The sequence below is a fragment of the Pseudoliparis swirei genome, chromosome 4 (assembly GCF_029220125.1).
Source record: "Pseudoliparis swirei isolate HS2019 ecotype Mariana Trench chromosome 4, NWPU_hadal_v1, whole genome shotgun sequence".
Taxonomy (NCBI): Eukaryota; Metazoa; Chordata; class Actinopteri; order Perciformes; family Liparidae; genus Pseudoliparis; species Pseudoliparis swirei.
Genome location: NC_079391.1, coordinates 25,848,480 through 25,862,527, shown reverse-complemented (window position 1 = coordinate 25,862,527; position 14,048 = coordinate 25,848,480). Strand labels below are relative to the sequence as shown.

Sequence of the window (14,048 nt, the reverse complement as noted above, 5' to 3'; positions counted from 1 at the left end):
ACTACTTTCTAACAGTGTCTCAGTAACATGGCCATGTTTACTGAGGGGAAATACTTTATGTCATAGTGTTATTCTCAGGATTGTAGCAGCAAGGTTACACATAGACACATTTTATCTAATAATGGCCTGTTGTCATCTACCGTGTTGCCTGCCTCTGAACACAATGGCAGCTCCTCCCTGACACCAATTTATGGATATCTTCCTATTATTATTATTTTTCTATTTGCATAAACATGCATTAAATAAAGATGTAAATTAAACAATTGAGCACAAAAGTATCAACTCTTGGAAGCTGGCCTAAATCATTTTGTTCTTAAATTATCAGTCTGGTGATATTCTATATCTTTTTTATTGTCAGCAAATCTGCAAACGCACCACATGTGCACTAATTCAATTCAGTTTATTTTGTATAACCCAGAATCACAAATTACAAATTTGCTTTAGAGGGCGTTACAATCCGTACACATACGACATCCGTGTCCCACGACCTCACATCGGATCAGGAAACACTCCACAAAAAACAGAAGAAAAAAATACTTTGTACAGGAAAAAAACAGAAAAAAACTTCAGGAAAGCAACAGAGGAGAACCCCTCTCCCCAGATGGACAGAAGCAATATATGTCATGTGTAAAGGATGAACAGTGTTACAGAGTTACAAAACATTCAATGAATACAACAGAAATTATTAATATTGAGTACCACGATCCAGATAACCACGATCCAAGTAAATAGAACGAGATAGAGAGGAGGAGCATCAGCAGGACCGTGACAGGAAGCAGGGCCATGGTAGGAGGCAGGAGGCCAGCCCAGTAGGCAGGAGGCCAGACCCAGGCTGGGGCAAGGACCCAGGCTGGGGCAAGGACGCAGGGGCAAGGAGTCAGGGGGGCAGGAGCCAGAACCAGCTCAAGACACAGCCAGGTCCAATGGACCCTGTGAGGCAAGAAGGCACAAAGACTCTGGGGAAGAAGTAGAGTTAGTCATGTGCAATGAAGAGGCGTGAATTTGTTAACAATAACTAAGAAAACAGATCACAGGTCTCCTGTATTAGCTGCACTTGCTCCCTGTAAAATCAAAGAAGGTAACTATTCCAATATTGGGACATTCTGATTTAGAATTTCAAAATAAAAGATATAGAAGATCACATTCATGAGAAAATGTGTCTCTATTCAGAATAGATTTAGAACGAAATGGTACAGTTACAAAATAAGTTCACTTATGATTCATAGTAGACCACCCCAAGGTATTACCCAGAAACAATCAAGACATTCTGACATTTGATTTCTAAATGAAAGCATGTCATAAAGAAAATAATATTAATACTTTTCCAATATTTGACATTTCTTTAAAGCAGATCATTACAAGTCTTAACAAAAATGACACTGCAATCTTGTTATTGGTGACCTCTGCTATACCCATGATTATTTTCAATAGATATTACTGTACAGACTTTTAGAAAATTAAAGTTATTAAAGACTTTTAGAAAAATAAACATTATTAATATTTTCCCAATATTTTAATTTTCTTCAAAGCAGATCATTACAAGTCGTAACAAAAACGATACTGCATTATTGTTATTGGTGACCTCTGCTATGCCCATGATTATTTTCAGCATGATTTACTTTACAGATTTTCAGGATATTAAAGTTAAATCAGCTAAATACCAGGACCTGGGAGCTCCAACTTAAAAAATCGAGCGGGCTGGCTTGACTGTTTTTCGAAGTGGAGGCTGGCTTGACCGCAGTCAACCACTGCCACTGACAGCTCGTGGAACCTATATATAAATTGAGGACACGTGGAGATAGTATTCCACTTGTATCTAAAAACGTTTTGATAAATAGTTTTAATTATAATACAAAATAATTATCCATTTTAATAAGTAACGTCAACATACATTTAAATACATTAAAGTAACATAACAGGGGTGCCGAACGAGTTCCCTTGCCGCTGTCCTGACGCCTGACTGACACTTACCACAGACTTGACACACGCTGCTTCACTGTCAGCAATCACACTAGCTATCCCTCGTAAATCTCGCACAGTAGCTTTGTGTTTGTGTCAACTTCCGCTGACCATTCAACCTGAAGTTGTCACGTCCTAGGCTGGAAAGGGTGAATCAAGTACAAATGTGGGATAGCCCTGTACTGCCCTGTATTAACTTATCTAAATATTTATCGGAGACGGATTTTCTGTTACTTTGTATTTAACAGTGGAGTCGAAAGAAATAACACGACTTTAACGTTTGAGTAAATAATTCACAATTAGAAGGATGACAAATTAAAAACGAATAGAAAAGATATATGGATGAATTAAGGGTTGAAACATAAATTTAACCACATAAATAATTCTGGCTTTACTTTGAAATTTCATCATATGGTGTGCTGGTCGGCTTTTTGCAGCTCTGACCAGCCCCTCACGTTTTGTGACTAGCAGACTCCAGAGCCAATGACAATAGACCATCTGTAAACATGGCGTCTGACTTCAGGTGGAGATGTTTAGCGGTAGCGCTCCTTCTGTGCACACATTTACTTTGTATATTAGCGACTGACAACAACGAAAATCACAAGAAAAAGAAGAACATCCGAGACTACAATGATGCAGATATGGCCCGGCTCCTAGAACAATGGGAGGTAACGTGCTTTCATTCAGTCCGCCACAGACAAGAGCGAGCAACTAGCTTGGCGTTAGCTACGTTAGGTCTGTAGCTAGCTAGTGTAACGTGAATGAACGTCGTCAGGAACATGAAGCTATCCGTACCCAGCAAACAGTCAGTTATCCCGGGTATCATCAGCAAAGCGTACAGTTGGAAGTGCCAAAAATGAACAATGTTTGCGCAGGACAAAGTGCCCATGTGAGAGTTGTACTGTAAGACAAGGTGTACTCTAAAACTATTTAAACACGATGAGCAGTCAGGTTTATAGTTCAATTATGTGTGTGTATGAGGTATTTGACACCGGTTGGTAAGTTGTTCTCAATGTAGGTTACTTAAAAACAGAACAATGACATAGTCAATACAGCTAAAAGGAAAGAGAACGAATACAACTATCAAATGCGCATTGCCTGCAGAAAAGCCGACACTCGGATCTCCGTGGTCAACTCAGCCGACACTTACATTTCTGTGCACCTATAGACTGATGTTGACGGTACACGCATTCAATCGGGAGCGCGCGAGGATTTTGATAAAGTTAGCGGAAGGATTCACGTGACACAACATCCGGTTTTGCAAAGTTAGCGGAAAGAACCACGTGAAACAACATCCGTTTTTCAAAATAAGATGTCGACAAATCATACACTAGCTGTCAAAGTAAACAATGAACTGATTTTGTATCTATATATATATATAGAAAGATCGTTTCTGAGATTTTGCTTAAATTATGCTAAAATTAAAACATTTTTACTGTACCAAGGAAGAGTTTATAAAAATAAAAGTCAGACTTTTGTATGTTAAAAAAGCACATTTCTTTTTATTTGAAGTCTCGTAAATATATTTCGCCAAGAGTGCCATGAAATGACTGATGCAGATGTGTTCAAGACATATCTGACTTCCCCTAGCCTGGCAATCAATCATATTTACTGTCGCAATTAGAAGATTTTTCAAATTAAAAGTCCTAAATTTTTACGAGAAATCTGTAAATTCTTTAATGTTTGAGGTGTTTTATATATGTTTTTCCTCATAGTCCCAGGCAATGACTGATCCAGCTGTGTTCAAGACATTCCTGACTTCCATTACCCTGGAAATCAAACATATTTACTGTCTCAATTGGGAGACTTTTATTTTTATAAACTCTTCCTTGAGCCAGTAAAAATGTTTTAATTTCAGCATAATTTTAGCTAAATATCAGAAACGATCTATAAAGATACAAAATCTGTTCATTGTTTACTTTTATGTTAGTGTATGATTTGTTGACATCTTATTTTGAAAAACGGATGTTGTTTTATGTGATTCTTTCCACTAACTTTGCAAAACCGAATGTTGTGTCACTTGAATCCTTCCGCTAACTTTATCAAAACCCTCGGCGCTCCGATCGAATGCGTTTACCGTGAACATCAGTATATAGGTGCACAGAAATGTAAGTGTCGGCTGAGTTGACCACGGAGATCTGAGTGTCGGCTGAGTTGACCGCAGTAGAAAATGCGTGTGGAAACTGAAAATTGAGATCAATCTCAAAGTATTTGCTGAAAATACCGAACAGGAAAACTACCTGCCGTGAACATTTTCAAGACTAAAAGCCACGTTAAAAAATGCACGCTGGACACTGAATTTAATCATTTAAGAATAATCTACAGAATCCAAGAGCTGAATTACAACGCAAAGACACGCTGGAAGCGAAACGATTTTATTGTCGAAGTCGGAGTAGTAGTAGTGCTAATACTAATGCTATTATTTGAAATAGTAGTAGTGGAAGTACTAGTAGTAGTCGAAGCAGTAGTAGCAGTTGTTGGAGCAGTAGTTGCACCAATAGTAGTAGTTGAAAGAGCAGTAGTAATAGTATCAGTAATATTAGTAGTACTTGTAAATAGGGTTGGGTACCGAAACCCGGTGCCAATATGGTACCGGTTCCAATACAACCGGTATTACCCAGACCGAAACGCAACGCACATTTCGGTGCTTCTTTCCGGTGCCTGAGCCGATTGAAATTGAAAAAAACTATTGTTGTGAACTTCTCTGTTGACTCCGCCCTGTCAGCAGGTTACGATAGCCTATCATATTTAACTCTGACAGCGGAGGCATGCGCCGTGTGTGACTGCGTGAACCCGTGTCGAGCACACCAGCGTGAGGCTGGACGCGATGGGGAGACCATCACCGGTCCCCCTGAACACGGGGAGACCGATTATGACGAGCAGCCTGAACTCAGATTAGTACCGTATCGTTGATTGCAAGTCTTGCATTCATAAAAGTATTGTAAGAAATAATAAATTAGCCATTATAACCATGCTTAAGCTAGCGCTAGCTCGTAGCTAACACGAGCTACGAGCGTGACAGTCTGCTAGCAGATGTGTTGATGTCCAGCGATCCCGGCTGTATACCCGGTGTTACCGGGAATATAATGACGGAGGAATAAAGACCGTGGGGCGTCACTTTGTTTCAGTGTAACTCGCTGTCAGAAGCAAAACTTTATTTGTCACGTGTCATCTTCAGTCCCTCTGATTGGTTGTTCTCTTTGCCCATCAACACAGTGACAGGATTAACCCTATAAAGTCTGCACATGACAATACATATCACATCATATAATGGAGAACATATCTTGTGTATGTTAACAGTCTGATATCCGTTGTGTGTCAGTGCTCCATGATAACGGCTTCTACAGGGAATATGGCCGAAGAGGTTTTTAATGTCCTCATTGTGCGTTTAAAAAAAAAGTATCGGTTCAGGCACCGTTTAGACACCGGTATCGTTTTAAAAGTACCGGTTTAGCACCGGTATCGGAGAAAACCCAAACGATACCCATCCCTACTTGTAAAGTAGTAGTGGTGCTAAAATATGAAATTGCAACAGGAAGTAGTAGTAGTGGTAGTAGTTGAAATGGCAGTAGTAGTAATTGTAGTAGGTTTATATGAATCAAGGTTTTATCTGGTCCCTGGTCCTGCCCTATACCTATTGCTATTAACATTATTAGTTGCATTGCAGTTACTATTGCCAATACCATTATTGCTTTTATTGGGGTCCTTATGATGACTTTGTCGTAGAGGAAGTTATTGTATTTCGAGGAATTATTATTATTATTTTTCTTCTTCTCTAGCAATGAAAGTGTTTGGGGGGGGCTTTGTCATATTCCAAAAGTTGTTAAATTTGACATTAGGACTGCAACTAATGATAATTATGATAATCGATTCATCTGTTGATTATTTTTTTGATTAATCGGATAAAAATCAAAAACTGTCAACTAATGAATATTATGATAATCGATTAATCTGTTGATTATTTTTTCGATTAATCGGATAAAAAACAAAAACTGTAATTTCAACCCTTTATTCAAAACAGGGTTTGTACGGTCATGGAAACCCTGGAAAAGTCATGGAATTTTTAAATGGGTATTTCCAGGCCTGGAAAAGTAATTGAAAAAAATAAAATCCAAACATTTTTGGAAAAGTAATGCAAATGTGTTATATTCAAATGTTAAATTACACGGAATATGTACGGTATGCTTTGGAATTCTCATTGTTAGTTTAAATACTACATCTTAGAACTTTTTCATGTAAACAGAGTTTTCACAAACTGTTTAATCATGGCAGTTTGGTTTAAAGTCATGGAAAGGCCCCGGAGATCCATTGGTCAGCATGTGTATGAACCCTCTCACAAACAGAACTGACAGCGCTTTACTCGCCTGAGTTTACTCAACCGACTATTTGTGGGTTAACCGCATTATACGTATCGTTGAGGGGGCGTGGCTTATCTCTGTTCCTTTGTTCCGTGGGAAATTATTTTCCGCCATCCGCCACGGAATAATTATACACTATTTCTACGTTATACTTCTTGTGGAAATGCCACACACATCGTAACGCCCTGGTGTCTGGGTTCATAACATTACCCGTAGGCGCACACAGCTCCGTGAATGTCACTCCGACTACGTGAATGACTTCCGCTTCCAGTGCCATTAGAGCAGCAGCAGCCAATTCGATTCACTAATGGAGGAGCAGCTCAGCGCTGATTGGCTTTTGCAACGCAGCATTATGGTCTGTCCTCTCCCGCCGCTATCTTTTCTCCTGCGCCACTCTGCACTCAACTCAACTTTTTTTATACTCTGCGACTTATTGAGTGTCGTAATAATCACGCTACACAACAAATCGATAATGAAATTCATTGCCAACTATTTTAATAATTGATTTTTTGCGATTTAATCGATTTGTTGTTGCAGCCCTATTTGACATGCATAAAGGGTGTGGCTTAATATGTAAAGACACATAACTTCCAAATTACTTGGCCTATCCTCACCCAATTGGTTGCATATGTCCACATGGCATCCCTAAACGTACCCTAATTTTTTAAATATCTAAACATTCGGGGGCGTGGAAATCTAGGGCTACAACTAACGATTATTTTGATAAAAGATTAATCTGTTGACTAGTTTTTCGATTAATCGGATTTAAAAAAAAACTGTAATTTTCAACCCAATACAGTCATGGAAAACCTGGAAAAGTCATGGAATTTTAAAATGGTTATTTTCAGGCCTGGAAAAGTCATTGAGAAATAAATCCCCAACGTTTTGGAAAAGTAATGCAAATTTGTTATATTCATATGTTCATTTAAGCGGTATTTACTGTAAGCTTTGGAATTCTCAGTTAGTATAAATACTACAGCTTCTCACTTTTTCACGTATACACCGAGTTTTCACAAAATGTTTGTTCATTAACATTTGGTTTAAAGTCCTGGAAAGGTCATGGAAATCCATTGATCAACATGTGTATGAACCCTGTCAAAAAAAGAACTGACAAGTGACAACGCTTTACTCACGTGAGTTTAATCGCTATTTGTGGTTTAAACGCATCATACGCGTCGGTGAGGGGGCGTGTCTTATCTCCGTTGCTTTCAAATTCGTTGCCAACTATTTTAATAATCGATTTTATCGATTCGTTGTTGCAGCCCTACTATGTGCATACCTTATTAGGAGAGATCAGCTCAAAATGGTCCCAGACAGGGGAATATCTCTTTCTTGCTGGTTTCATTGCAAAATAAGAAGCTTGAATACTTTGCAAACAAATGCACAATAAAGTCCAAAGTCCACAGAATGTGATTGAGGAATCCATTGCATTTCACTGCCCCTTATATTTGGAATCGCACACCAAATATGAACCAGTTTCTGAATCAGTCACGTGGTACAGGCCGCTCGCGTGGCTTCGAACGTCATCACAAACGTCATCAACACCAGCCTCGATATGCGATTCAAAGAAATCTTCCTGGATTTCTCGACACGAAAGGACAATTCACTACTTAGCAGTAAAAAAAATTCAAATTATGAAAAATATATAAAACGGCGCAATCGGCGCGGCGGCAAAAAACACCATTCGGCATGAAAATGTAAGTTGTTTTAACTCATCCACACATTATCTAATTTGCTCCATATTTCTCAAATCTCATGATATACTTACCCTGAAGACATCCATATGATAATTGTGAAGTCTAGTCATAGCGTCACCTAGTGGCAACTAGGGTTGGGTACCGAAAAAAACGGTGCCAATATCAGTTAGTCCTGATTCAGTGAGCCAGAGTCAGTGGGGGTCAGAGTCAGTGTGGGTCCTGGTCTTTATAGTCCTGGGGATGTGAGAGCCAGAGTCAGTGGGGGTCCTGGTCTTTATAGTCCTGGGGATGTGAGAGCCAGAGTCAGTGGGGGTCCTGGTCTTTATAGTCCTGGGGATGTGAGAGCCAAACCTCAGGGAGAGCAACAGAGGAGAATCTCTCTTTTAGGATGGACAGACTAGGGCATTTGATGTCATGTGTACACAATGAACAATGTATTTGCACATTATTACATTTAAATGTTGAGTTTTATTAGGTATATACTATCATAATCATATAAATATCATTTAATAGTTTGGTCTGTTTATAACAATCTTACCTGATGACTCACTGTACATTACTGCTTTTTTTTCTACAGGAGGATGATGACATTGAGGAAGGTGACCTCCCAGAGCACAAGAGATCTTCTCCCCCTATCGATTTCGCCAAGATTGACCCCTCCAAGCCAGAAGAGTTACTGAAGTTGTCCAAGAAGGGCAAGACTCTCATGGTGTTTGCAACGGTGTCAGAAGATCCCACTGAGAAAGAGACAGAGGAGCTCACCGGCCTGTGGCAGGGCAGCCTCTTCAATGCCAACTTTGATATTCAGAGGTAGTCACTCTCTTAACTTTTTAACATCAACAAGAATGTTCGTACTATCAATTATTGATTGTAATGAAGGGTCTGTCAATTGGATGAGCCAATTGAAGAGATATTTCAGATGTTTAGTTGTTTGGTTGTATGAGGTTCTTCTCCATTGTCAGTGTATAATACACTCCTTCTACTGTGATAATCACAGTAGAAGGAGTTTTTAGAAACAGAGGAGCCTGTTTCATAACTGCAAACTTGTCTACAACTGATTGTAGTTTCTAGATATTTCCTAAATATAATTTATGTCAGTTGATTCTCTGTTTTTTGGGGGTTCGTTTTATTTAAAGCATCCTCACTTCCCGGAATGACCCCAGACGTGCTTGCTTATTTGAAATAGTTCCTCTGTTTTGCATGTCGGTGAATTTTAATTTAATTACATTTATTGAATTAAAGTTGTTTAATTTTATTATATATATATACAAACACATATTTATATATATTTACTAGGGATGCACCGATCTGATCGGCGCCGATCCATATCGGCCGATATTGCCATTATCGGTTTTGATCGGCGTTCTCAAAACGGCCGATCAAACCGATCTAAACGGCCGATCAGATGACGTAACATCTGCGAGAACTATCAGACGTTTCAATCGCCGCGCACCGCAACGGAGACGATGCGCCCGGCGAGGGCCACAGAGTGAGAGGACCACGAGGGGATCCTCACGCACCGAGCGGCGTCCCCGTCCCCCGAGTTGAATCTCTGGGTCAACTCAGCCGACTCTCACATGTCTGCCCCTATAGACTGATGTTGACGGTACACGCATTCGATCCTGAGCGCGCGAGGGTTTTGATAACGTTAGCGGAAGGATTTATGTGACAACATCCGGTTTTGCAAAGTTAGCGGAAAGAACCACGTGAAACAACATCCGTTTTTCAAAATAAGATGTCGACAAATCATACACGAACATATAAAAGTAAACAATGAACTGATTTTGTATCTTTATAGATCGTTTCTGAGATTTAGCTTAAATTATGCTAACATTAAAACATTTTTACTGTACCAAGGAAGAGTTTATAAAAATAAGTCAGACTTTTGTATGTTAAAAAAAGTCCTGTATATAGATTTCCCCAAGAGTTCCAGGAAATGAATAATGCAGATGTGTTCCATACATAACTGAAATCCCCTACAATAGCAATCAAACAATTTTAATGTATCAATTAGGACATTTTTCAAAGTAAAAGTCCGAAATGTTTAAAGAAATCTGTAATTTCTTTAATGTTTGAGTTGCTTTATATATATGTATTTCCTCATAGTCCTAGGCAATAATGCTACACAATAAATAGAATGCTTCAATCGACACCGTGATCGGTATTATCGGATCGGCAGGCACTGATTTCAGTGATCGGTGATCGGTATTATCGGTGATCGGCAGATACTGATTTCAGTGATCGGTGATCGGCACAAAAAACCTGATCGGTGCATCTCTAATATTTACACACATCTATATTACTGGAAGATTTTCTGGCCGTATAACCTTAAATTAGTTAATCCTTTTTTTTTAAATACCATGTTCTTCTGTATTTTGTGGCGTTTGAACTATTCAGCTAAAATAAGTATCATGCATATTGCGCAACAGTTCACCCTATTCTTCCTGCTGATGGCTCAGTTTATTCATTCCTCTTCAAGCTGATCAGCCATCGGTCTTCCTTAAGCTGCTCAGCCATTGGTCCTCTTCAAGCTGCTCAGCCATTGGTCCTCCTTAAGCTGTTCAGCCATTGGTCCTCCTTAAGCTGATCAGCCATTGGTCCTCTTCCTGTTTTAAAGTCTTTATTCAAGAGGCAACATCTTTAAAGATGTTCATGTCGGACAGCGATACAAAATATATTATTTATTAATTAATAATAATTATTTAGTAATTATAAATAAATAATAATAAAAATTATAATTAATATATATATATATACAGCCTATTTTGCATTTTGTGTTTTTTATATACTGTGTGTAACTACATTTGAACGGTAGTATATATATATATATATACTACCGTTCAAAAGTTTGGGGTCATCCAGACAATTTTGTGTCTTCCATGAAAACTCACTTTTATTTATCAAATGAATTGAATAGAAAATATAGTCAAGACATTGACAAGGTTAGAAATAATGATAAATATTTGAAGTATTAATTTTGTTCTTCAAACTTCAAGCTCAAAGGAAGGCTAGTTGTATAGCTTATATCACCAGCATAACTGTTTTCAGCTGTGCTATAATTGCACAAGGGTTTTCTAATCAGATATTAAACTTCTAAGGCGATTAGCAAACACAATGTACCATTAGAACACTGGAGTGATAGTTAATGGAAATGGGCCTCTATACACCTATGGAGATATTTCATTAGAAACCAGACGTTTCCACCTAGAATAGTCATTTACCACATTAACAATGTATGGTGTGTATTTTTGATTCATGTTATCTTTATTGAAAAAACAGTGCTTTTCTTTGAAAAATAAAGACATTTCTAAGTGACCCCAAACTTTTGAACGGTAGTGTATATATATATATTATATATACATACACCTATGTGTATTAGGGCTACGCTACAACAACGCATCGATAAAAATGTATTCTTAAAATAGTTGGCAATGAATTTCATTATCGTTTCGATGTTTCATGCGATTATTACGCATACCTGCAAACTTGTCACCTTTCGGAGTTTTGTTTTGGGGTAGGAGGTTGTCACCTGGCCCGCTGGGGTTGAGATTGCAGTGAGATGCGGAGAAAATGTGATGTGATGATCTTCGTAATTTAACATCTTTGATGGGACGTGTCGAGTCTTGGCCAATCAGCGTTACGATGTCGACAGCGTTTGGGGGGTTCGTGTTAGCTTGAATGTCAGCTCGCTACATCTACTGCTGTAATTCTGCACGGTGTATCGATACTAAGAAGTTATCAGTATGTTAAAAACAATACAATTTTGCTCGGCTCCATGTCATGCTGTCTGCACGCATTGAGTACAAGGGGGCGGGGCTGCCGAGCGCTCTCACAGGCAGCGCTCACACTGAGTGGTGTCAAGTGCCGACCGTCTCTCTCCCTCCCATGATGTGTTCATATTGAATCATTTAGAATGTAGTTTATGGCTCCAGAAGGGTTCTAGAATAAACCTCTTAGCATTTTTTTGTTCAACATGATGTTAATCAGGGGTGAAAAGTAACTATGTACATTTACTCAAGTAATACTGTGTGTAACTACATTTCTGATAGAAATGTACATTTTACTTAACTAAATGTATTTAAGAGTTATACAATGTATTTATACAGTAGCTTAAACCACACAAAATATAAAAGTTAATACAATTAGCTCTGTCGTAGACAGCTACAACATCTTCAATGATATGAATCTCAAGCTAATATTGTAATAATAACTAAAGAGCCCTTTACTGAGGTAAGATTTTGATTGTCAGACTTTTGATTGTAACAGAGTTTTTAAGTAGGTAGAGGCAGAAATAATTGTATTTATTTATTGTGGTATTCCTAGTTCTTTAACTTAAGTAAAAGATCGTTGCACTTTTCTCACTGCTGGTATTCGTTAATGACACAGGTTAAGAACACAGCAAAAATGTCATAGATTGTTTGGTAAGATGTCCTCCCGCTACGTACAAGGACATCATGTGCATTCACGCTGTGTGTACTGCTGCATACACATATATATTACCTTTAACTGGTCTCAACCCGTACACATAAGCACCAGAAGCTTGCACATGATATGAGAACACGGAGCTAGTGTCAAAGCATCCTGCATTTCTGCTCCACGTGTATAAATGTGGTCCTGGACCTCGCGACTGCACTTTCACTCGTTCATCATATTGACTGTTGAGACTTTGGAGGCAGAGATAAACTAGACAGTGGGTTGTGTCTCCGCTCTGTAATAATAACAAACCAAACTATTCTGTAGAGATGACTAACAAAGTAAAATGAGAGGTGGACAGTTACAGGAAAGTTAGTCTGGAGAATGTCTTAATCATCAGCTTAGACCTCAACAAGGAAATTGCAACTGGTCCATCTACATGCAGGACAATAATGTCCCCTTCTTAAAGCTGCTTAAACGATGTATATTACACTTTAGTTATGTTTTCACTTATGAATGTATTCCTTTTCAGAATTTTAACTATTCAAAGGCCAGTTTGTTAATATAATGACACTGTTGTCATAAAAGACAAAATAATAATTTTCGATACTAAATGCTGCAGCAGCAGTAGAAGACACGAACATAGCATGTGAATATAGAGCAAACATGAACAAATTAAAAAAACAAGTAGACAAAAGCCTGATGGATGATTTTATTAGGACACCTAGAGCTGTGGACATGTTTGTCATTGAGGGCCAGAGGGTTTGCATTTTCGCTCAATTGTTCAAGATAGACTCAGTTTAGTACCTGAGGCAAAACTCAAAACCCTGCAAAAATGTATGCCGAAACAATAGAAACATTTAAAAGCCAAAATGATCCTAATATTTCACAGGAGTTAATGAAGCTGTTTGAAACACACACTGAAAACCACAGCATCAATCACAATGAATGGTTGTTATAGTTCTAAACTGAACCTGCTGTCATCCACCTGTCCTTCTGCAGGTTCGTGGTCGGCTCCAACAGGGTGATCTTCATGCTGCGGGACGGCAGTGTGGCCTGGGAGGTCAAAGACTACCTTGTGACCCAAGAGCGCTGCTTGGACGTCACCGTGGAGGGACAGGTGTTCCCCGGCAAGGCTGCCAAGAAGGATGACGCCAAATACAAGCCGCAGAATGAAGTTAACACCAAGAAGAAGAGCAAAAAGAAGCCTGAGACCAAGAAGCCCGACTTGGAAGGAAACAGTGCCAGGCATTTGAAGCAGGAGCTGTGATTGAATTCCACAGAGGAAGAAGAGGCTCGGGTCTCTTTTTCTTCTGGCCTTAGACTCGTCACAATATGCATGTCTGTCAGCTAAAAGCTCTCGAGGGGCAGCAGGACCACAAAGGAAGAGTCAGTGATTTAGAGTCAGTGGTGTGAGTTAACTCAAATGTCCTGGTGAGCACATTAACTCTGACTCTTCTCTACATCTCCCCCATTGAAATACATTGCAGTGACAGTACATTTTCAAAGTCATAATTTAACAATCTCTTTCAAATCTGTTGTAAATCAAAACAAAACTGACTGGTTTCTTTACTTATTTGTGTTGTTCGATTATCAATAAATGAAAGCCAATAGATTCAGA

The 14,048-nt window shown here is 38.8% G+C and overlaps 1 protein-coding gene across 1 annotated transcript; it reads left to right on the top strand.

Moving 5' to 3' along the window:
• The first annotated feature begins 2,450 nt into the window (after positions 1–2,450).
• Positions 2,451–14,048, top strand: mesd (mesoderm development LRP chaperone). Its single transcript, XM_056412517.1, has 3 exons — positions 2,451–2,627; positions 8,592–8,824; positions 13,430–14,048. The coding sequence occupies exons 1-3, from the start codon at positions 2,466–2,468 to the stop codon at positions 13,695–13,697; spliced, it is 663 nt and encodes a 220-aa protein (XP_056268492.1). The 5' UTR covers positions 2,451–2,465; the 3' UTR covers positions 13,698–14,048.

Excerpts from the sequence above, each read along its gene's own strand:
- mesd (XM_056412517.1), top strand. The coding sequence starts at position 2,466 with ATGGCGTCTGACTTCAGGTGGAGATGTTTAGCGGTAGCGCTCCTTCTG. Across the intron at positions 2,628-8,591 it reads GGCTCCTAGAACAATGGGAG|GAGGATGATGACATTGAGGA; the intron begins GTAACGTGCTTT and ends TTTTTTCTACAG. Across the intron at positions 8,825-13,429 it reads GCCAACTTTGATATTCAGAG|GTTCGTGGTCGGCTCCAACA; the intron begins GTAGTCACTCTC and ends GTCCTTCTGCAG.